General features: G+C 45.5%; 1 protein-coding gene across 3 annotated transcripts in view; it reads left to right on the top strand.

The window, feature by feature from the left end:
- The first annotated feature begins 621 nt into the window (after window positions 1-621).
- ACSL5 (acyl-CoA synthetase long chain family member 5) overlaps window positions 622-24,768 on the top strand; it is a 47,905-nt gene continuing 23,758 nt past the window's right edge. Inside the window, exons 1-3 of one of the 3 annotated variants that reach the window (XM_066354725.1) lie at window positions 622-777; window positions 20,218-20,402; window positions 24,058-24,166. In XM_066354725.1, coding sequence (XP_066210822.1) covers window positions 20,247-20,402; window positions 24,058-24,166 — 265 coding nt within the window. In that variant the 5' untranslated portion in view covers window positions 622-777; window positions 20,218-20,246. Of the gene's footprint in view, window positions 778-2,966; window positions 3,261-6,216; window positions 6,331-20,217; window positions 20,403-24,057; window positions 24,167-24,768 lie in introns of those variants that run through there. The other 2 variants (XM_066354724.1, XM_066354726.1) reach the window with 2 other exon arrangements.

The following is a 24,768-nucleotide window of genomic DNA, read 5'->3' as shown; positions in this document are numbered from 1 at the left end:
CTGCTCCTTCCAGGGCCTCGCTAAGCCGTGGGCAGTGCAGGCTGGAACCAGGATCGGCATTCTGACTACGATGCAGCTAGGCTTGTGCCTTGGTCGATTCTAGAGTGACTTGCCTTATATGGTTGTTCGGAGACAGTCTAATTCTGAAGGGCTCATTGACCCCTTCTAGAAGAAGGCTGACCCATAAATGACCCTTCATAAATGTAGGCTTCTGCTTAGTTGAATCTTAAAGTTAGAGCTTGAGTAGCAGTTGGAGTGGCTTCTCATTTTTTTCTCTCTGAAATCAGAACATGCCTTTTCCCTATTGTTCCCTAGATCTGCCTTTTCCTAGGGCCACCCCACAGCTTCTGCCCCCAAAGCAGATGCAAAGCCCTATCTACCTTCTTTTTTTCCCCGAGGTAGGGGCTCTGCAAAGGATTTTGCTTGTTAAAAGTTAGTTCTCTTAGCTGAGGGCTTTTTTTTTTTTTCCTTCCTCTTAAGTCCATTGCATAACAATCTCCCGTTTTAACCTTTTGCCAAATTCTACACTTCTCACTGTCGGGAGGTTACCCGGGTGTTTAAACAGGTAACTTCTACCTTTGAACTTCTATTGCAACAGGTTCAAAGTTTCCAGGGGAGCTTGTTGGCCACTCTCAGGACAGGACGCATTGGCTTCAGGTGTGGCCCCGTCCCCAGTGCTGTGGAAAAGGCAGAGGTGCCCGACGGCGGTACTGAGCCAGCACAGCCAGCTGTGAGGGGTGCGTTCCCTGCACCCAGGAAGTGAGAGGACCCCTCAAGGTAAGCTGCCCTAGTAACTCAGCTGGCTCTCCAGTTTGTATCTAATGGGCGAGCCGGGATGGGAGTGGTTGGAGGAAAGGAAGGTGGGACATGTGTCCATTCTCAGCCTAAGGCTCTTTCAACATGAAATTACATTTGGTGGAGTAGTTATCTCAGCTGACTTATGTGGGAGGCACGAGAAAGAAAAATGTCAATTGGAAACCGGGTGGAGACACCTGGACTGATCGGAATGCTGACAGGAGAGACAATTGGAAGGGGAAGTGGTTAACTTTACTAAATGAGACCAAAACAGACTTAAAATCCCGAAAGGTTATAGACAAAGTCCAGATGTGGGTCTCCTTCACCTCTGTGTCATTATGGTTGGAAAGGGCGTTCATCCGCTGTTGATGGCAAGATTCCCATTTGGAAGAAATAAGGGAAACCTTAGCGGACACTCTGTTAGGTGATGGGGGTTCTACGGGGTGAGCGGCAGGCCTTACCTCACTGGCTCATCGCCTCCTGGGAGGTAGGTGGTATTGCATTTAATATTGATACATGTAAATAATGTGCCCCTGGGCTTAACTAGCACAGCCCGGGCTACATATTTGCGATGGGGTGGCAAGGGTCTGAGTCCTACCAGTCTGTGACTACAAGCTGCTGCATGATGCAGAATTCTTGTGGATTGCCAAACCTTCTGTTAATCCGGGACTGTCACTCCCACACGTAGAGGACTGAATAGAGGAATACAAGTCTGCTAGAACTTGGGAAAGACCCAGAATCTTCTGAACTTGAGCATTCAATTTTGAAGGACACCAGTAAAATAATAATAATAATAATAATAATAATAATAATAATAATAAATAAAATAAGGGTTGTCTTTTCCTGGCCCTGAGCTAGCTCCTCATCATCTGGTTGGTAAAGAAGACAGCACCTGGGAAGGGCCCGCGGCCTTAGAGCGGCTGAAACTCCACACCCACTGTGCCGTCCTGTCCTCTGCTCTCCATTGGAGGAAGCTTCCTCCTGGGGAGCTGAGCTGCTGACACAGAGCAAAGCCAAGTGCTCCTCCAGCCACGAGATGCTCAGGAGTTGGAATGGCAGGGGCTGCCCTCCTCTTCCTGTACCTCATCTTTCTCCCGTGTCTTAGGTGGGCTCCTCTGAAGCCAAGGGAACACCTCGTGTTCTCTGAGATTGGGTTAGGGCACACTTCACCCTGGCTGTTTCGGATGGGGCTTTTTAGGACCACCTCTCTTGCAGGGGAAAGACATTCTCATTTAGCATCTAGTAAAAGGCTGGTTGGGAGAGTGCTGTTTACTTCTGGAGTGGGGTGAGGTGGGAGGGAGGAATGGGGGTGGAAAGGGGCGGGAAAGGGCAGGAAAACTCATTTCTGCTTCCAAATCTACGACTGGAAGCTGCCATGGCCTTCTGTGGCCACTGCCTTAGATGACTCCAATTAGACTACTACAGGTCCCAATACCTCTAGACTAATGCCCACGACCCTTTCAGGAAGTCAGAACATTCAAAACAATTTTACAATAACACAAGGGAGTGATTTGCCTTCCCGCTGTCATTGTCTTGTGTGTCTGGCAGCGTTTTCCAGAAGCTACTAGGTGTGGGGTCAGTCTGACAGCTCGTGGCACACGTGCGCTTATATACAGCCTTGTGACTTAAAATTTCTCCAGTTTTAATTTGCGAGGTGAGGAAAGGAGCAGAACGTGGTTTTTATATTGTGTTTGAGACATGAAAAGGATGAACTGACATGTCAGAGGGAAACCAGCAATGTCTGTCTTTCCATCCCTGCCCGTCATTCCTGACCGGATTATTTCTGTCGGCTTTATCAGAACTGGTGGGGGGACTGAGGCTGGTAGCTGGGGACAGACAGAGAGGGGGACACCTGTGTGGGGCTGGGCTGGCCTCCAGCCACCCCCTGGGGTCTCCAGAGTGGTGTGAGGGCAGAGGCAACCCTGGCTGGACCGTCCTGCTTGGAGAGACAGCAGGGAGCAGCGTCGCTTCTCTGACAGCACTGACCTAAGGGGGACCTCGTGTCATTTCTGTTTGTTTTTCTGTCCTCCTCTGGAGGTAGTCAGGAGGAAAGGGTGAAAGCTGCAGGCATGGGCGCTGGCTGTTGTCCAGGCCCTCAGGGGCCGGGGTTTCAGCGTCAGTCCGAGAAGCAGCCCAGTAGAGGCAGACCAGCAGACCTGCGACTTCTTCCTCCGGGCCAGGCGCTTCCACTTTCAGTTGTAAAAGAAAAAGCAGGAAGTGCAGCCCCGAGCACGTTGGAAAGCCCGGCCATGGCCTAGCTCGGTCCGGGGCAGACGGGCAGAACTGGGGCAGAACTGGGCACTCTGAGCCGTGGCCCGCCGCCTGCATGGGGGCTCTGAAGCCACCCTGTCCCTGGAGGATACAGGGGTGAGGGCCACAGAGCAGGGACTCATGTGCCAGGAAGAACTTGGAGCCGGGAAGCCCCATTTGCTGGAACCACCAAGAGATGCGGCCCCCCTCACAGGGTAAGGGGACCATACCGAGGGGGGCACTGAGCAGGGGGCCTTGTGAGCAGGGAGCAGAGGCCCAGAAAGTGTCCTGACCCCCCAGCTTCTGTGAATCTAGGGCTTGCTGTGTCCTGCAGGCACATGTCAGCGCTTCCTCTCTCTGACCTTTAGGGGTCACCTGTAAACCCTCGGTCCCTGGAGGGGGGAGTAGAAGGAGCAGTGTAGGGCAAGGAGCACACTTACCTTCTCCTGCCTCTTTGGCAGGAGGTCAACCACACGGAGACCTGTTTTTCTGGGCCTGACCCTCTGCTTAGCTTCCCTGGGGGCTGAGGGGGAGGCACCCTCCGTTTTCCTGGAGGACTCGGGCTCCTTCCTGGGGCAAGAGCTAGTGAACAACTGACTGATGGAGTGGTTCTCGTGAGCGTGGGTCTGTTTGAAGGGCTAGGGCCAACAGTGAGGCTAAGATGAACTTCAAGGATGTCCAAGCAGTGAGCATCAGGAAGGGACACCAGAGTCACAGCTATACTAGCTTCTGTGGGAATCAAACTTTTCGGTGGCTTGAAAAGTAGGATTGAATCTGTAGCTCCAACACATAGGTGATTGGTGATGTCTACCAGAGGCAGAGTCTTAATAAATAATACAATTAAATTAAACTTAATTTAATTTTAAAAGTAAAAGATTGGTGTGTGTGTGTGTGTGTGTGTGTGTGTGTGTGTGTGTGTGTATAGTAATATAGTAATTGGTTTCTCTTGATCCCTTTTGCCATATCCCAGCATAGGAGTTATGCTATGGTGGTTTCCTCTAATTAGCAAGTATTGGAGATGAGCAGAGAAGAATCTTGGAAGAAGCATGGTATAAAATTTGCTAGGTATCACTTGTGTACTTGGCACAATGAAAGGAACAAAAACCTAAATAAAAAAAGAGTCTCAGATGCTTATAGGACAGGCAGAAAATATAACTAAGTAAAGTAAACAGTATTTAATAAGATCTAAGGGTTGCGAGCTCTGGCAAAATGCAAAGCAGGCATACCCCAGAAAAGCACTTTTCAATTTAATTTAAAAAGAAAAACTATTATCCAGATTGTGCAGGAGGTTTTAGCCAGGCATTTGACTGAGAGCCTATATTCAAATAGTCTTTTCTCTCAGGCATATTCTAACTCTTTTTTTTTCTCTCAAGAGAAAGAGAGACAGACAGACAGGAAGGCAGAGAGAAGGAGAGAGATAAGAAGCATCAACTCATATTTGCAACACTTTAGTTGTTGATTGATTGCTTTCTCATATTATTGCAGGAATCAAAGGAGGAAAAAACGCCCAGACAGCTTGATGAAGGAAGTAGGATTTATTTAGACGGCGGAGCTGCGTGACCCCAAAAGAGGCAATAAAACACGTGCTCCCTGAAGTTAGATTTCTTTCATCTTATATAGATACCTTTTACAGAATACAGGCTTTCATGCAAGGGGCTCGTGCTCCCTTTGCCTTGAGGTGTATGTCACTCTCATGACTCCAGGATGGGAGGGTGAGTTTAGGTGAGGTCAGAGAATAAGCACTGGAATTCGTAAATTAAGGTCTTAGAAACTTTTAAGAAAAGAGGAAGGGGTTTTCAGTAAGTTAGCTCTATCTTCCTTTCTCTGTGTAGCAGGTGGCCCCAAGCACCCTTTCAGAGAATTTAGGAAGCAGTTCATCCCCTGCAGGCTTCCCCCTGCATTCCTCCTCCTCCTCTTCCTCTGGAAGGAGGGGTAGGGGGCCTGGCTTCTTCTTCCTTATTAAGTGATTATGTGTCTTGTGGGGGGTGGGGGGATGAGGGGGTGCTCCAGTCAAGCCAGTGACCCCATGCTCAAGCCAGGGATCCTGCACTTAAACTGGTGAGCCTGCGCTTAAACCCAATGATCCGATACTTAAGCTAGTGATCTTGGGGTTTCAAACCTGGGACCTCAGTATCCCAAATCAATGCTCTATCCACTGTGCCACCACCAGTCAGGCTATATTCTAACTCTCTTCTTTCTTTCTTTCTTTCTTTCTTTCTTTCTTTCTTTCTTTCTTTCTTTCTTTCTTTCTTTAAGGTTTTATTTATTGATTTTACAGGGAGAGGAAAAAGAAGGAAGGATGGGGAGTGAGAAGTATCAACTCATAGTTGCTTCAGTTTAGTTGTTCATTACTTGTCGTATATGCCTTGACCAGGCAATCCCAGGGTTTTGAACTGTTGACCTCAGCATTCCAAGTCGATGCTCTATACACTGCGCCACCACAGGCTGGGCTATTCTAACTCTTTGAGAACAAAAACATCTACAATAAAATCTGTGTATCACTGAGTATTTAAATGCTAAATATATCATGGAACCAAAGATTCTACAGGGAGGCCAGGGGTCAGGGGAAGAGAGGGGGTCAGGGAATGAATGGGGAAAGAGAAGATGAAGCCAGTTACACACCAGCTCATAGTAGATACACTTACATTCAGGTAAGACAATCCTATGACGTGGCTAGTTTCAACATTTGATGGCTGAGAGCGTAGGCTCAGAGAGGTACAGCAGTCTTCCCAAGATCACAGAGCAGCCAGTTGACAAATGGGTACTGAAGCTGCAGGCAGTCTGATGCTAAAACCATGCTCCATCTACTCATGTGTTGAGTTAGCCACCTTTGGATTTCCTAGAAATATTTATTTGTAATGAGATTTTCATATATGAGGACCTGGGCAGATATTGAATTCACACATTTATTAGATATTTTTCAGGTTGACATTTTTCTAGGACTGCAATGATTACAGCTACCATTCACTGGATATATTCTACAGGGCAGAACTTTCCTTACAGTTTTATGGGCTTATTTTCTCTTTTGATATTTAGAATTGTCCTGTGTGGTAGGAACTTTGTTTCATAAGTAGAGACGCCACACCGAGGCTTAGAAAGAAAGAAGTTGGCACGGTACGAAGAGATCGGAACTGGAATTTGAACTCTGACTCATTTAGCTCTGAAGGCAGTGCTATGCCTCAGTCTCTGTTAAACCTAGTTCAGCGCATGGGACAAGAATTAGGAACGGGGAACAGTCCTCCTGTGAAGATCTTCCCACTGCAAATCCAGAGGGACATAAAGCAGGTTAGTGGCTGCCAGGGGTAGGGAGGAGAGAGGAATGGGAGTAAGGGCTTCACGGGTCCAGGGTTTCCAGGAGAGACGATGAGAATGCTTGGGACCTAGATAGACGCGGTGGTTGCCACCAATGTAAATGTTCTGAGTGCCACTGAATTGTTTGTTTGTACCTCAATCAAAGAGGTATAAATTCCCCTCCCACCTCTGGGCAGGGGAATTCCCAAACCAGGATTGGCAATATTTTAGAAACCAGGTGTGAAGTGTCTGCTCCTGTCTGTCTCGTCTGCCTGGCCAGCGATGCACCGACCCTCCTTTGAGGTGCGGGCTGGGTGATTCTTCTGCAGCACTCGGCAAAGGTCATATGTCCCCAGCTGCCCTGAGGTCAGCAGTCATTGCCCTTGTCACTCCGCTCTCAACTCCTCTGGGTCCTTTTCTCCCCTGGGCGACTATGTGTCCCGAGGTCAGAAATAGACTCTCACTCCTTCTTTTCTCTGGCACAGGGCCTGCTATTTCCCAGGCTCTGCCTTATTTATGTTGTTTGAATAAATACATGAGGTTTGGAAGGCCAGGCAGCCCTTGTACGGCTATGGCCCCGCCAACTAGAAATCCTCTGCTTAAATAGAAATGAGGAATTGTTAAGACCTTTGCAGTAAGTTGAAAGGCAGTTATAACACAAAGGCAGTTATAACACAGTTATCTCTTCTCACTTGAGACATCTCAGAATGGAACATCTTACATTGACACACAGTTGGAAACCAAGGTGACTGGCAGAGGATAAAGAGAGCTAGTCTACTGAGGACTTCCCATGGGCCCAACAGTGTACCGGAAGGTTCGCCTAGAGCAGTGGTAGTCAACCTGGTCCCACTAGTGGGCGTTCCAGCTTTCATGGTGGGCGGTAGCGAAGCAACCAAAGTATAAATAAAAAGATAGATTTAACTATAGTAAGTTGTTTTATAAAGATTTATTCTGCCAAACTTAGCAAAAATCTGACATAAAGTACTTGGTAAGTAATTATTATTATATGCTTTAACTTGCTGTAACTCTGCTTTATAAATTTTATAAAGTCAAGTTATTTCCCTACTTTATAAATCACCATTACTGTGGAACCGGTGGGCGGTTAGAAAATTTTCCTACTAACAGAGATACAGAAGTGGGCGGTAGGTATAAAAAGGTTGACTACCCCTGACCTAGAGTATCCCTTGAAGTAGAGATTATCACCTGCCCCTTTTGTACAGTTGAGGGCAACTTAAGCTCAGTGACACTAAGTAACTGCCTCCAGGGTTACATATCTAGTTGGTGGTAGAGCTGTTTCTCTAGTACTTGAAAAGGCAATGGCCTTGAAAGTTTACCCCTGGAAATGAGGCTGTTGGCAATTAAGCTTGCTTGCAACTTAAATCTGGTGACTCCTGACCATTGGCTTAACCAATGGGAGTACAAGGGCTGATTCTTCAGAGAGCCCAGGTAGGAAAGTCTCTTTCACAAATCCTTGCATCATCTCGTCTTTATCCTGGCACGGTGACGGGGAGCTAGCACTTTGTCCAGCCTATCTTTTTACAGGCTTTCTTATCAAATCTAGGGGACTTCTGATAACGGGTGCTCCTGACCTCAGTCCTCTCACAAATCACTTGGTCAGCAACAGGCTTGGGAGGCCTTTGGGGGTGCAGGGTTTTCCTCGGGGGGGGGGGGTTATGGACTGTGATTTGTGGGGGAAGCCTCATGTTAGATCAAGGTTGACTATGTCAATCTGTGATCCAATTGTAATTGTCACTGCCTATTACCAGCCTCTCAATGACTAGATCAACAACTATCCTCTGCTACCTCCATGGACCCAGCTATTTGACCTAATGAGGGCTTTCCTGTCAAATGCCACTCAGCTCAGCTGGCCAAGGCCTGGCACCCCAAGGCTCTCTGGGGTTTGTGAACTGAAATGACTCCAGTGGTGAAGTGTCCATGCCAGGCACTGTCTCTTTCAGCCTTCTGGGAGGCCTTTTCTTTTTCTTTTCTTTTTCTTTCAACTAAAGATGGATCCTCTATCTCCACCAGAATCCCCCTTGACCATTTCCCTCCCCCAAATATCCCGTTTGTCCTTCTTTTGGCCTCTAGCCATGTTAGCTGTTACCCCACATCTGGGTATCCCCTTCCTTCTGCTAAGGTTCATCCAGCCTAATGTGGGACTGGTCTCTCCATAAAAAAAGGTAGATAGGAAGACCCAGGCAACAGTTGAGAAGGATGGTTTGGTGACAGTGACCCTGGCTGGACCCATAGCTGGGGGTTTATTAGACACAGGCATCATTGATAGAGTCATTATCCTTGGTTGATTCTGGAAATGAGACAACTGGACCTCATGTGCTTACGGGTTAGAGCTCCATATTTCTACGTTCACCTACTTCAGTTTACACCTGCCTCTTCTGTCTTCAAATTCATTAATATGTTCCCCAAACACTGAATCCTTCTCTAAGTATTTTTAGTGTTCGATAGACCCATAAGTCCCCAAAGGGCAGACCCTGTATCTTCTAAGTGTTTGTTCCTCCGCACAAGGCACAGTGCTAGGCACATAGTCCAAGGTCTTTGTTACATTATGAAAGGTAAATTATAAGTAAATTTAAGTGCAGAGAAGATACATCTTTTGCCACACACATACTTCTCCAGGCCCCAGATGCTCTCAAAGCTGGAGTCCATCCCACAGGGCATTTGTTTACTGCCTGGGGAACTGGCTTTATCCCCTACTACGAACTCAGTGTGTGCTTTCCCCGTGCTGAGCACACTGCCAGCACATAGTAGGTGCTCAGATAGTCGAACATTTGCAGAATGAGTGAACCTTGGCCTCAGGCAGGTCGGGCTGTTTCGCATTGCCCTGTCCATGGTGGTGGCATTTCGGAGGAGGGCTTGTCCAATTCTGTTCCCCTCTGCGTATAGGTGCAACTTGTGTCATCGTGGGATTGAATTCTGGGGTGTATATTCTTTAACAGGTTCCCTTCTCTGGTTACCTTTCTCTGATCTTGTGCCAAAGGTGAGCGAGAGGGGAAGGTGACCGCTGACACTTTGGGAGTTCCCGCTGTATCTCGGGCACTGAGTTGGACACAATAGAATCTGAAAGTCTGGCAGCCTCTGCCTGGAAGTGCTCATGGCCCAGGCTGTTCACTGAGTCACAGGAAGCCTCCCTGAGACCCAAACCCAAGGAAAGAGCTGATCCTACTCCATTTCTCACAACCCTCCTGAGCGCTGATGCCTGTAGCTATTGCTGTGCGATTTGGCAGCAAAGATATCCGCAACGGACATGCATCAAAACCCTCCCAAGTCATTTACGGGGTGCTTGCTGGCGGGCCAGGGGACCTGTCCCAAGCCTAGCCCTAGCCCTGTCTCTGCCATGTCTTACAAACTGGAACTATTAAGTGTGGCCTACCTGGCAATCGGGCTAGGGGGGGCAAGACGTCGGAGCTGCCTATCACTGTCCTGCGTTCTTTATTTAAACTCCCAGACTCTTTCCACGGTGTGGAAATGACCAGTCAGCCACCCTCGGGGGTTGTCATAGGCGTCTCCTTTGGCAACACTGTCTTCTCTTCCTGCCCTGCCTGACCCTCTGGAGAGGTGAAGAGCCCTTTCTCCTCTGCCCCAGGACATTGCTTGGTGTGTGTGCTTCAGGGCACACTGGGCACCAGGTCCCCAGAAGAGAGCCACCTGTGGCTGGTGCCACTGCCTGTCAGCGGGCCTGAGCGCCCGGGCGCCCGTGAGTGGCTGGGAAGTTATTGGCAGGCTCACAGATCAGGAGCCCTCGCCAGCCTCTTTCCTCAGCAACTCCAGGCCAGTGTTGAAACACGCCCTCTCGGGGGCCCTTTGGCCCCGGGATTGAAATTTGACCTTCACTCTGGTTTCTTATCTGCTAAAGAAATGAATGAAAAAAAGTTTCCACCCCAAAGCTGCTGAGACCTGGCTGAGAAGCACTGGACAGAGCACCAGTGGTCCACGGTGTCTTTGGTGGTGGGACAGCTGCACTTTTAGGAACAAAGCTGAGGCTGTGTTATTCTCAGGGTGCCCACATGAATGAGTGCCCCCCACTGAGACGTTGGAACTTTCTAAGTCAGCCTCTCAGAGTCTGAGGCAGAGTAATTTGGAGTGGTTCACTTTATGGTTTGTTTTTTAAAACATGCATATTTCAGATTAAGTGATAAGTGGCCCATACTCTCAAGTGTCACCTTCCCAACGTGACCTACTCACACCTCCCTGATTAAAGCAAGCAAAGAAAACACATCAACAAACCCTGCTGGACCCTCAAACATCTTTTATTTAAAAAAAAAAATCCCTAGAATGAGGCCCGATACACAGGCAAGCCCTTCAGTATCTTTGGCTGAATGATCGGACACTGAAACTTTCTAGAATATTCATGCATGATTTTCCCTCTTCCATCTCTCTTTTGCTTTCTTCCTTTGTTTGTTTCTTTTTAAAGATTTTATTTACTGATTTTTACAGAAAGAGGAGAGAGAGAAAGGTGAGGGGAACAAAAAGTATCAACTCATAGTTACTTCACTTTAGTTGTTCATTGATTGCTTCCTGTATGTGCCTTGACCGGACAAGCCCAGGGTTTCCAACCAGCGACCTCGGTGTTCCAGGTCAATGCTCCTTCCACTGTGCCACCACAGGCCAGGCCCATCCGTCTTCTTCTATAAGGATTATGCTTCTAGCAACACAAAAGCATGCACATTGTCTGAGTGTTTATTGTTTTTTTCTATCTACTTTCCATATCAGGGCATACAGATCTACTTTATTATTGTTTTTCTCCCATGCCCACCAAGAGTTCGACAGTCTGGAAGTGCTACAATTTCTACTATCAAGAAAGGCTCTCCTGGCTTGGCTTGATAAATACTACTACTGATTTAATGATGATATGCAGAATAGTTCATTCCTGAGGCACTGCATCTGGCATTGTTCTAAGCACTCTACTGGTGCCTTGACCCCTTTAATCACGGTGACAGCCTTCGGAGGCAAATATTAGTGCCTTTTTCAGATTAGAAACCACACCACGATTATCTCTGCCAGGTCATAAAGAAGATGACCAAGCAGGGTTTGAGCCCAAGTAATCTGACTCAGAGCCCTTCATCCTTCACCGGAAACCTACACAGCCATTTGCGATGCACTGGATAGAACTGGTATCTCTCCACAGAATAAGTGACTAGTAGAGTCATTAGGTTAAAGGGCACATACCCTAAATTGTGGCAGAGGGCAATGGGCATATCTCAAAGGAGGCAGTACCAAATTTACATTGCCATGACTAACTGGGCCTTTGTACTTATTCATCGTGGATAATCTAATGGGGGGGGGCATTTTATTTAAATTTGCTTTTTTTTTTTTTTTTTTGTATTTTTCTGAAGTTGGAAACCAGGAGACAATCAGACAGATCCCCGCATGCTCCCGACCAGGATGCACCCGGCACGCCCACCAGGGGGTGATGCTTTGCCCATCTGGGGCATCGCTCTGTTGTAACCAGAGCCATTCTAGCGCCTGAGGCAGAGGCCACAGAGCCATCCTCAGCGCCCGGGCCAACTTTGCTTCAATGGAGCCTTGGCTGTGGGAGGGGAAGAGAGAGACAGAGAGGAAGGAGAGGAGGAGGGGTGGAGAAGCAGATGGGCGCTTCTCCTGTGTGCCTTGGCCGAGAATCAAACCCGGGACTCCTGCACGCCAGGCCGACGCTCTACCACTGAGCCAACCAGCCAGGACCTTAAATTTGCATTTTTTTAAAAAACTATAAGTGAAGTCGAATCTTTTCCCTAATTTTAAGTAACCTGTTTTGCTGCAAACTTTCTGGTTATAGCTGCTGCCTTTTGTTTCACTGGGTTGTGTTTTGCTTCTCATTGACTTCTTTTTTTTTTTTTTAAGGAGTTTATTTATTTTAGAGAGGGGAGAGAGAGAGAGAAGTAGGGGAGCAGGAAGCATCAACTCTCATATGCGCCTTGACCAGGCAAGCCCAGGGTTTTGAACCTGTGACGTCAGCATTCCAGGTCAATGCTTTATCCACTGTGCCACCACAGGTCAGGCCTCTCATTGACTTCTAAGCCTACCTTATTGAGAACATGAACTTTCTGCCTGTCTGGAGTATTTAATACTTTTCCCAACTGATCTCTGACTTTGTCTCCAATGTCTTTTCTAAAGGGCAAATATATGTGTTTTTTTTTTTAATTTTATGTAATCAAACTTGCCAGCATATTCATTTATAGCTTCTAGGTTTTGTGTCAGTTTTGAGTTTTCCCCATGCCAAAGTTATTACAAAGTTTCTCTCAGACTTTTTATTCCCAGTATTCCTAGAGTTTCCATTATTTGATGTTAAATCTTTCATCCACTATGAACTTACTTTTGTTGTAGAAGTAAGTCAGTAATCGGCTTTTATATATTCCCCCTGAATGGCTAGTGAAAAAAATTCTGATTTGAAATGCAATTTAGTATATAATATTAGATCCACTGGGAGCATTTCAATATTAATTTGTGACATAGATTTGTCTATCTGTGACCAATAGAAAACTTCCAAAACTCTATAATAAGCAAATCTACGTTCACCTCTCTGCCACACAGCCAATTCCTTATTATTTTTCAAAAATTTTCTGACTCCCTTTGTAAGTTATATTTTTGGGGGGTGAACTTTAGAATTAAATTTTTAGTTCCTAAGAAAATTCAATTGTTCTTTATTAGGGTTGCATTCAATGTATAGATATGTTTAGGTGTCTAGGACTCCTTGACAATTTCAGCATGCTTTTCATTTTCACACCTTCTCATGTCCCTCAAATATAAATTTTTTATTATAGGTCTTTTGGAATGGCCTATTTTCTATTTTTTTAAAATTAGCTGTTTGCTTGGAAGATAAGAAAGCTTTTGACTTTCTGGCTACTCTTGGTCCCTGGCCACCTTACTGAATTTATTTATGGTTTCTAATTGCCTCTGATTCCTTACGGAGTTTGTAAGCTTCCCTTCTAAGCTGCTTTTTTTAATTAGAGAAAGGTGACAAGTTTTTATCTGAGCTATAACTGAACGTTGGTCCTTCTGATCTTGGCATCAAGTTAAACAGCACGAGTGGCTGAGATTTGCTCTTTTTAGGAAACTGTGCTTCTCCATATTGGGCTGTCCTCTGACTGTTTAAATTCTGTGAAACAGGATCCGTGTCTCCAATCAAGGTATCTCTCATTTCTTAGTAATAAACAGTTACACTGGCTACAGAAGAGTAAACTGGTGTAAGAAAAAGCCCTTAGCTCTAGGGCTCTGAGGAAACTGGGTGAAGGGCCTTGCAATAGGGACGTATATCTGGTTTACTTACGTTCATTGCATATTAAGGAAAAGGCTATCAGATCTTCCAAGTATGCTTATGAAGCTACTGATTTTATGACCTTTTGCCATGACTTTGGAATTTGTCTAGAATTATCGACTATGCAGGTTAGGACTGAGATGGTTGTCTCCTACATTGGAGGTGGCAGGAATTTAGGGAAAATAACAATGGAGGCTGAGCTAGCAACTTAACGTCCAACTGGCGAACCAAAGTTTTCATATACAGCCTCTTAAATAACACGCAGGCCCCTTTGGAGTCATGGTGAGTTGTGAAAACTTGTGACACAGTCACTTGGAGAGAGAGGAACTCAGAATGGAAGGCTGTGTTAACTAATTGGGCATGAGAACTTGGGGACTCTGGTCTCCCATTTAATGAGCTATCTGTCACCATAGAATAAGCCCACACATGCAAGAGAACAGAGAAGCCAATCAAACCTAAATGAGTTTGCCACTTTCTAAGAAGCAGATTTTTTTAAAAACTTATAATTACATTTTACATCTCATTATGACATAGAAAATAATTAGTTCTGTAGGCCTCAAAGCAAGGATAATTTGCTTTATTGTCCTTTGAATTCCAGAAACTCCGGGTAGCAGATTTGTTTGCAGGCTGTACTTTCTGCCTACTTACCACTGTGGATGACTTCATTAGATAAGATTTATCCTGTAGGTTGTACTAAGCCTGGAGGAATTGACTGATACTGAGTGGTCCTTGATATGTGTTAGAAATACACTGTTTTCACCACCCACTATCCCTCACCTATTACCTTGCCAAAATATTGATTTGGTAGTAACCATCTCTAGGTTGACTGGAATAACTTTTGATGACCAAAGTTTGGGGAGTTTGGGGGTGGGAGTGTTTTACTAAGGGAAAAAATGAGTTAACTAAGAATATTTAAAACAGATCATTCTGAACCGGAAAACTGGTCCTTGATTCAACAATCACTTGTTGAAAGTATTCTGTGTGCCAGGCACGGTGCAGGCATTGGAGGCCCTGTAGGGAACAAAGCAATAATCCCCATTTCAATTCGAACCTCAGTTCAGTGGAGACAATGAATGATAAAGGGCCAGGAGTCTTCCAACGAGTGAACGGGGTCGTGGAAAAGAGAAAGCGAGGTTCCCGTAGTAACTGTGGTGAAAAGAGCAACACGACGGGGTGACCAGAGCAAGCTTCTGGGAAAGTGGCATGTGACTGATAAGCCATACATGACCACTGCAGATCTGGGGAGTAGTGCTCCAGACAAAGGGAAGGGCAAATCTAGGGGCCCTGAGCTAGAAACACACTCATGGTTGACCAACACTTGAATGTTCGGGTAGAAGGGGCTGTTTAGGGGACTTGATCCAAGGAAAACTAAACTTCATGAAGAGATGCTGTTCCAAATCCACACAGAAGCTGTGGGTCAGAACCCAAAGCTGACTATGGAATGGTTGAACCTAGACGCCAAGACTGGGCCTGGGAGCTTGCAAACAGGTATGAAGGCAGAATTTGGGAATTAAACAGGTTAGACACCGGAAGATGAGGGACATGGCTATCCATACACAGAACAGCGGAGGGACCTGGAGTGAATCAGGGCAATGGCCGAGGACAAAGGGACACCCTGGGGTATATGGCACTATGCCCACATCAGAGGGTGAGGAAGCTGTCCCCGGGGGCCAGCCTATTGTGCACTGCGGCTCTCGGCTGTCTTCAGATGACCTGGAACAGGAACTCCCGGACACAACGCAATGCGTCTCTCTTTCCTCTTTACTCTGCCACTATTGCACTTCTCCCCACCCCGCACTTTCCCAACCAGCAGTGATGCCAAGGGAAGAGGAAATGCCATTGCACCAGCTGCTTGCAGGTGATTCTGTGAAGTGACCAAAACAGAATTGTCATTTGAGTGAGAACACAGGATGCACGGCAGAAGTGATGGTGGCTTTCCCCCTCATTTACTTGGGCACATATGTGTTAACAGATTCTAAAGGTTAGAATGGTTACCAGAGCTTCCCAATTCAGTAAGGGTGTAGCCCAACCAGGTCTCACCTCTCAGACCCTGGGTTGCTCCCATTTACAGTGAGATTTGCAAAACATGGGCACAAATCCTCTCTAGCAGTAGGTAACGTTACAAAATTAAAAATGTGTGTTTGGTGCATTGAAAATACGACTATCAAGATAGTAAAAAGGCAGCAGAACAGGAGAAAATATTGGCGAATCACATATGTGATAATGGCCTAGTATCCAGAATATATAAAGAACGCTTACAATTCAACAACAAAAAGACAAACAACCCAATTTAAAAATGGACTCAGCTGTGCTACTGCAGTAGATAGAGTGTTGACTTGGGATACTGAGGTTCCAGGTTGGAAACCTAAGGTCTGGGCATAGGCTCATCCAGCTTGAGCGTAAGGTCGCTGCTTGAGCAAGGGGTCACTGGCTTGTCCGGAGACCCTGGATCAAGGCACATATGAGAAGCAATCAATGAACAACTAAGGTGCCACAACTATGAGTTGATGCCTCTCATCTTTCTCCCTTTCTCTCTCTCTCATAGAAAAGAGGAAAAAATAAAAGGATCAAGGGCTGAAATAGGCATTTATATATTTACACAAAAAATGCAAATGAAATGGCCAATAAGCACATGAAAAAATGCGCTATTTTTCAACCATGAAAAGAGACGAAGAACATACATAATATGGATAAATCTTGAAAATATTAAGCAGAGTGAAAGAAGTCACACACAAATAGTCACATATTATATGACTCCATTTATATGAAATATTCAAAATTAGTAAATCCACAGAAACAGAAAGTAAATTTGAGGTTGCCAGGGTCTGGGGAGAGATAAGTAGGCAGGGACTGTTTAATGTGCACTGTTTAATGTCCTTCTTTGGGGGTGATGAAAATGTTTGGGACTAACTAGAGGTGGTGGTTGCACATATGAATGAACTAAAATTTGCTAAATTGTATATTTTTCAATGATTATTTGCATTTTTGCCTCAGTTTTTTAAAGTGTGTGGAGGCAGGGAAAGATCATCTGAAATTCTGTGCAAATTCTATCTGAATTGGCTACCAGGTCAGTAGTGGGAAAATAAGCTGTTTCAGTTGACAACTAGATACATCTTTCAGTGTCTTCGGAAATCTGGTGCGAGCAATGTACTTTCATTCTCGTGAAACTGGTCTTGGCATTCATAAATAATTTCCCCTGTTTGTAAGGAAGGGGTCAGTCTCATTCCATCTGTGGACTGTATGCCTGGAGTCGAAGGTCTAACTCTAAAAGAAGTAGTCACCATGGTCCAGGTTAAACCAGATGTGCTTTTGTTATTCCCAAACCAGAAACTTACTAATTTGAGCCAGTAGTTAAAATTGAGGTCCCATAAAAATCCAGTGTTCCAGGTTTTCTAGAGAAATAAAAACAATCTGACCTTTAAGTGACCCCAGGCTCACATTACCACATCCTAACAATCAGTCAAGGTTGACAGCAAGTGCCACCGCCCCCTCTCCCTCTCCCTCTCCCTCCTCCCCTCTCTCTCCTGGCTCTGTGTCACCTGCCAGGCTGGTAACCCTTTCTCCTCCCCGCATCCCATACTGCCACAACTGAACATAAATCTAACCTTTAGACCCTCTTTTAAAGCCATTGTTGACAAAGTCTCCCATTAAATCTGCCATCTGTATGAACAGGGCAAAGTCCTCACTGCAACAGTCTGTTCGCATAAATGAGAAGGTGGGTGCAGCTAAGAATTTCTTAATTTGATGGTGGCAGTGGGCCAGAGAGGAGAATCCTAGAGCATCAGCTACTACCAGACTGGTGGCGGTGTCCAGGGGGTTGACGGTGGGCAGGATGGGCGAGCCCAAAGCAGGTTTCTCCTCCCTTTGGCGCTGCTGCCTGCTCTTGTCAATTTCACAACCTTCCCTTCGCTGCCCAGGCTGGGGTGGCTGGCTCTGGAACGGGTTCTACCTCCAAGTCCAGGGGAGGCTGGCTTCAAAAGAAAATCCCTGCCCTCAGAAACCTGGCAGGTGGTCACACTGGCACGCCTTGTTACAAAAGCCAGCAGCGGTGGGAGACAGTCATCCCAGTCTCCAGAAGTTCAGTTTTCCTCCATAAAATGGAAAGGAACAACTCCAAATTCAGGTGATAACCAATCAGGGGACAGAAACATAGTAAGAGTGACTCTGGGTTTCTTAGGACTGTTCTCACTCCCACACAAATTCCTAAGCCTCATAGCCTTAGTTAGCATGCAGTGAAGTGCGTTCCTGGAGGGACTGAGGTTCCAGATGTCAGCTAACGGCAGCTGCCCCACAGTTCTAGCGGCGACTGACTATGACCTTGACCTGATTAACATATTTTATTGGGCTCGATTGGCTCTTTTTTTTTTTTTAGATTTTATTTATTCATTATAGAGAGGGGAGAGAGAGAGAGAGAGAGAGAGAGAGAGAGAGAGAGAGAGAGGGAGGAAAGGGGGGAGGAGCAGGAAGCATCAACTCCCATATGCGCCTTGACCAGGCAAGCCCAGGGTTTCGAACCGGCAACCTCAGTGTTTCCAGGTTGACGCTTTATCCACTGCGCCACCACAGGTCAGGCCGGCTCTTTTAATTTTGAATGAGAATGATCGGCCTCATCTCTGAGATCTTGTCGCATAGGGCACTGCAGTAAACTTTGACGAATGCAAATTCCGAACTTCCTCTGCTGTCACCTGTAAGGTGCCAGACAGGTTCAGTCTCCTAGAACTTTATAGCTCGTCTCTATAAAGAAAAAGCTGAGTTGTGGTGGCATAGATTTTAATGAGGAAGCTGCAATGGAAACATAAGTGAACTTGAGCAAGTCACTTTACCCTTGGGAGCTTCTATATTCTTGTCTGTAAAATGCTACTTCTTGACAGTGGTTGAATTAAATTAGGTGATTTATGCAAACTCCTCCTGTTGTTGGTCCAAAGACTGTGGGTCTAACACTTTCAAAAGTCAAAACTCGGCCCTGGCCGGTTGGCTCAGTGGTAGAGCACTGGCCTGGCGTGCAGGAGTCCCAGGTTCGATTCCCGGCCAGAGCACACAGGAGAAGCACCCATCTGCTTCTCCACCCCTCCCCCTCTCCTTCCTCTCTGTCTCTCTCTTCCCCTCCCGCAGCCAAGGCTCCATTGGAGCAAAGTTGGCCCGGGTGCTGAGGATGGCTCTGTGGCCTCTGCCTCAGGTGCTAGAATGGCTCTGGTTGCGACAGAGCAATGCCCCAGATGGGCAGAGCATCACCCCCTGGTTGGCGTGCCAGGTGGATCCCGGTCCGGCACAGGTAGGAACCTGTCTGACTGCTTCCCCGTTTCCAACTTCAGAAAAAAAAAAAAAGTCAAAACTCAAAAACGTCCGAGTTTGGTTTATCAGTGAGGAGGCACCAAGAAGATGGGACATCTGGTGGTTTCTCAAATCCATCTTAAGAAAGTGGAGAGTTCAGACTTCTTTTATGTCGAGGGAAGGGAAAATAGAGGGGGTTGTTTTTGTAAGCCTCAAGCTGCAACCAGAAGTCCTCTAACGATTACCATGACTATATGGAAGACAAAGCAGGAGCTATTAGTCTGAAGAAACAAGGAAGGCTTGAACAAGATGGAGTAGGAGAGAAAGAGCATTTCACTCTGTTACAAGCCCCCAGCTTGGCTTCCAGTCAGGGCTCACATGTTTGCTGCTGGTACTATCCTAATCGGTCTGAAAATTGTGAGGCAAAAGTTAGTTCCTAGCACCTTCCCAAACTTGAGTCCCTTTTATTCAAGTAGTCTGAAGTTGAACTTGGCTGGAAACTACAAGAAGAACTATGCTGGAAGAAGCCTTTGTTGCTTTTGGTTTCTTGAGATCTCTTCCTGGCTGAAATCTTTAATACTCATCTGCCGCCATGTGTCAGGCCCATGTTCCAGCACCCTTTCTGCATACCTGATTCATGTTGCCTCCAATAAAAATGGTCCCTCCGGATTCCCCGGAGAAGAGGATGATGGCATAGGAAGTTGTGACGCTGTTCATCTGTGAGCCCCTCCTAATGCTTTAAATAAGAGAAAGCGATGAGCAAGGCATAGCTGGCCAGCAGGAAATGTCCTTCATGCAGAATGCTTGATTTCTGAAATCTGTGGTGTCACCTCTACATGGGTTCCGTTCTTCTGTTTGGTTTATCCTGGGGAAATCCAGCTGGAAGAGTTCCTCCTGGCCCTCGGTCTACCTGGGAAGGGGGAAGCTCTCTGGAGCACCCTCGTCTGACTGCCAGCTTATGTGGAGTCTGGAAGGGTTTCTTGTAGGTTTTGTGGGTCAGAAATAAAAGGACAGTCCTTTCTCAAAAGTATCTGGGCAATGATTAACTTGCATCCTTTGATCCTTTCTGGCTTGTGAGAGGAGAGTCAAGAAGCAGCAGGGAGTAGAATGCATTCTATTATTTTCAACGTTGCTCAGGTAAACAGCAGGAGAAATTCTGCTACTAGAGAGACCAAACTCTGGCTATTTGGAGGATTGGTAGCCGTGTGTGTGTGTGTGTGTGTGTGTGTGTGTGTGTGTGTCCCTTTCCATAAACCTAGAACTATTGAGTAAAACGACACAGCCATTTCGTCTAACTTTTTGTTTCCTTTTCTCTCTCTCTCTCTCTCTCTTGTTTTAAGGCCTGAATTTCCTGCTGCTATTCACAAAGATGCTTTTTATCTTCAACTTCTTGTTTTCCCCGCTCCCAACCCCGGCACTGATCTGCATCCTGACCTTTGGAGTTGCCATCTTCCTGTGGCTGATCAACAGACCTCATCCAGTCGTGCCTATTGTGGATCTGAACAACCAGTCAGTGGGAATCGAGGTAATAAACCAATCACCACTTTAGTTGGTCAACAGCGATCAAACACAAACCATATGTAATTTAAGACCATGGGATAACTCGTGAAAGGGGTGGGGTATAGCATGGAAAAGTAAGCCTTTTAGGTTAGTCATCAACCAAAAATCTACACATTTAAACTTCTACTAATGATACATTTTCCTTTATAATAAAAATTCAACCACAGCTAGGTCTTATGATGCCAGTAATCTAGATTGGGGTTGTCCAACTACAACCCGCAGGAAAAATCCACCTTTTTTTTTTTGATGGAACTAGCAAGCTAAGAATGGTTTTGATGTCTTTTAACAGATATGTAAGAATATCAAATAAAAATAAAACAAGAGGTGGATCATATGTGTTCCACAAAGCCTGTTTACTATCGATCCCTTCACTGAAAAAGTATGCCAACCTCTGATGTAGGTTGGCGATTTTCAACCTTTTTCATCTCACAGTACACCCTAAAATTCTGTGGCCCATCAAAAAATATGTTTTTTGCTGATCTGACAAAAGTATAGGTATAATTTTGATTCATTCGCACCAGATGGCTATTGTTGTGTGGGCTGCTTTTATTTATTTTTTTAATCTGACAATCTAAGGGAAAAGAGGTCAGTGCCCCTGACTAAATGATCAGGTGGTGCATATTTTAAGAATTCTTGTGGCACACCAGTTGAAAATCGCTGATATAATAGACCATAGATTCAAGACTTTGGGGTCATATTGTTATTGAGATACCGAATGTCTGAAAATGGTAAATAAGTTATTGAGTTAAATTCCAGCTTTGCATTAATATTCATTCTTAAAACAGGCAGAGGTTGAACTGGGTTTTCCCTGCCATTCCCCAACTTTCAGCAAATCACACAGCTTCTTAGACCTCGAGCAGAGGGAAAGCTCCCAGAATGTTCTCTTTGTCATTTTTTATCTTCCATCCTTTTCAGAGAAAGAAAAGGCATTCCTGTTCCTTTGTAAGGCTAACCCCCTTCTGATCTTTCCCTGAACTTCCTTCCTCTACTTGGGACTCTTATTCTGAGTTCACCCCTCTGTCCGCCACCTCCCTTCTGTTCTGGTGTGTTTGTGTGTCCGTCGTTGACATGTCCTCTCCGGCCCATCCTACTGCTTCAGGCTACCACCCTCTTCCACTCCTTCCTTTTCCCACCAGAGTCTTTTCAGAGTAATCTGTTCGTTGATTTCCTCATTTGAACTTCAGCCCACTGAGTTCAGACCTTCACTGCTACCACCTCCCCAGATTTTCTGGGTCCCTCCTAATCTAATGTTCAAATTCAATGATTTCTCCGTCAGCTTTCCTCCCAATTGACTTGAGATTCCTTTCTTAAAATGTCTCCTTTTGCTTTTCAAGATATCCTTCAATGAAATGTCCTTCTAATTCCAAAACAGCCTTTCTCCGCTAGTTGGGTTGTTTCCCCGCCTCATCCTAGAGTTTCGGCCTCACATCTCTTGGTTCCTCTGGAGCAGGGGTTGGCGGCAGACATGTTGTGAAAAGGCCAGACAGCTCAGGCTCTGGAGGCCATGATGGGCTCTGTTACAACTCCTCAGCTCTGCTGTTGAGGCGTGAAACACCAGAAAATATGTAAATGAATGAGCACGGCTCGGTTCCAATAAAACTGTATTTTTAAAAGCTGGTTCAGGCCAGATGTAGGCCCAGAATAAAGTCTGCCAATTCCTGCTTTAGTTCTTCACACCTGAGAAAACCCTTCCTCTTCTGTGACTTAAAAATGTACCTCAAAGGCTATGACACCCAAATTTGACTTTTTAGTTCTGACCTCTCCCCTGAGTTCTAGTCTCAGTGACACTCAAGTACCTCAGGGTCAATGAGTTTCTTTATTGCATATCTTCTCCCTACACACACACACACACACACACACACACACACACACACACACACACTCTCACACACTCAGGGTCAATGAGTTTCTTTATTGCATATCTTCTCCCTACACACACACACACACACACACACACACACACTCACACACACACTCTCACACACTCATCATACTCTTTCCAGTTTCCCTTCCTGCTCTGTCTCAGTTAAATGCATCTCTGCCCTGGCCAGGGAGCTCAGTTGGTTAGAGCAGTGGTCCCCAACACCCGGGCCGCGGTCCGTGGGCCATTTGGTACCGGTCCGCAGAGAAAGAATAAATAAGTTACATTATTTTCGTTTTATTTATATTTAAGTCTGAATGATGTTTTATTTTTTAAAAATGGCCAGATTCCCTCTGTTACATCCATCTAAGACTCACTCTTGATGCTTGTCTCGGTCACATGATACATTTATCCATCCCACCCTAAAGGCTGGTCTGTGAAAATATTTTCTGACATTAAACCGGTCCGTGGCCCAAAAAAGGTTGGGGACCACTGCGTTAGAACATTGTCCCCGATACACCAAGGTTGCAGGTTTGATCCCCGGTCAGAGCACATACAAGAATCAACCAATGAATGCATAAATACATGAACAACAAATCGATCTTTTTCTCTCTCTTTCTCTTTCCCTTCCTCTCTCTCTAAATCAATCAATAAAAAAATAAATACATCTCTTCTTATCCAGTTACCTAAAATTAGTCTGACTCACTTTTCATTCTTCCTTCTTCAGCCCATCTGTGAAAACAGATGGCAAGACCCTGTCTTCCTTTAGTAGATAAGGAACTTTATTTTTCACATCTTGACTTAATGTAACATCTCATGGAAATCTTCCCCAATGCTCCAGACAAGTCAGTTCTCTCGTGACAGCCTCATTCTTAGTCTACTCTTTAATAGTCCCTTTTGTGTGCTTATTTGATGGATGCCCATCTGGACTAATTTTCATGAAGGTTGCACCATGCCTGTAGCTCCACTGTAGCTCCAAGACCCACATGAGGCCCTGACCCTGTAGTTCCAGCTGATATTTCTAGACAGCTCCCTAGCTACTCCGTCTTTCTCAAAACAGCTGCCCAGCAGATTCTGCAATGTGTTTGCTGGCCTCTGTTCCATTATCCAGGCTTTTTCTTCCCTCTGAATCATTCCTCTTTCCCTTCCTCTACCAATCCACATCATTTGGGTCAATGCCTACTTATCTTGAAAATCTATATTGAAGTATCATTTCTTCTCTGTAGCCTTTCTACTTCATACAGAATTGGTGGCTTCATTAGTTTCCCAAAACATACATTTTAGTTCAGCATGTACATCACGGTATTACATGTGAGTGTTCTTCCTTTCTCACCCTAACACCACTCCAGAATATTTCACTTATGAGGTGCTCATAGCCAGCAATTATGTCTCAACCTACTTTGCATCTACAGTCACCGGGCCTAGAACAGAGTATGCATTCCATAGATGTTTAAACTTGATACGAATTTTTAAAGGACAAAACCTATAATATTATCTCAGATGTGTCTGTTGTATATGTATGTGTATGTCCCTAGAGGGGTGGGGGAAAGATTGCCAAAAACATAACTGTGACAAGCTCTGGGTTTCTATAATGTAAAAATACTTCAATTTTGAATTTTAAAAGATTGATTGATCGAATAGGATGGGGAGGTGGTAATTCCTGTGACCTCAATGGTCAGCATTTATGTTCTCGTCAAATAAAGAGTTTAGAAAGGGTGTGGAGAGACTCAGGGTTCCTAAACTTGACCTTATGTCTTAGGGAGGAGCACGTAGGAGTGCTTACCAGAAGAACAACGACTTGCTGAGTTACTTCTTCTCAGATGCCAAGACAATGTATGAAGTTTTCAAAAGAGGACTTGCTGCCTCTGGTAAGCCTGTTAGATGCTCTCTTGTTCTACACCCCTGCTTCCCTGTCTCACTTCTAAAAACCCAGGGGTTGTCTGAGTGGAATGGCAACATACAAAATGCAGGGGGACATTGGTAGTGTCGCGATGGATGCAGGAACCAGAAAATGACAGTATCAGGAAATAACGTGGACAGCCTCGGACTTGAAATCCAGTTCTTCCATGTCCAGCTGTGTGACCTTGTGCAAACCACTCTGCCTCTCTGACTCTTTCCTTCACTTAACACAAGAACTTCCCTGCCAAGTGGTTGTTAAATAGTCGATGATAATGTGTAGGAAACTATTTTGATTAACTCACTAGTACATTAGTACATCATGTTTGTTTAGGAACACGCTTTGCATAAGCACAATTCTCCAGATTCAGAATCTGAGCCAGAATTAGCATTTAGGCCTCCTGTCTTTTCTCCTTGTCCTGACCCCAATATCCTACTGCTGGCCCAGACTGCTACTGCTGGTATCGCACAAGGCAATTATCTTTGGACTTTCTTAGAAATGCCACCACATGGCCGTTTGTTGGCTCACTTGCAGTGTGTCTGTAAAGTCATGGTGCACTTTTGACCGGTCACA

The sequence above is a fragment of the Saccopteryx leptura genome, chromosome 13 (assembly GCF_036850995.1).
Source record: "Saccopteryx leptura isolate mSacLep1 chromosome 13, mSacLep1_pri_phased_curated, whole genome shotgun sequence".
Taxonomy (NCBI): domain Eukaryota; kingdom Metazoa; phylum Chordata; class Mammalia; order Chiroptera; family Emballonuridae; genus Saccopteryx; species Saccopteryx leptura.
Note: the sequence above shows the minus strand (reverse complement) of the source record. Positions and strands in the feature narration are given on the sequence as shown.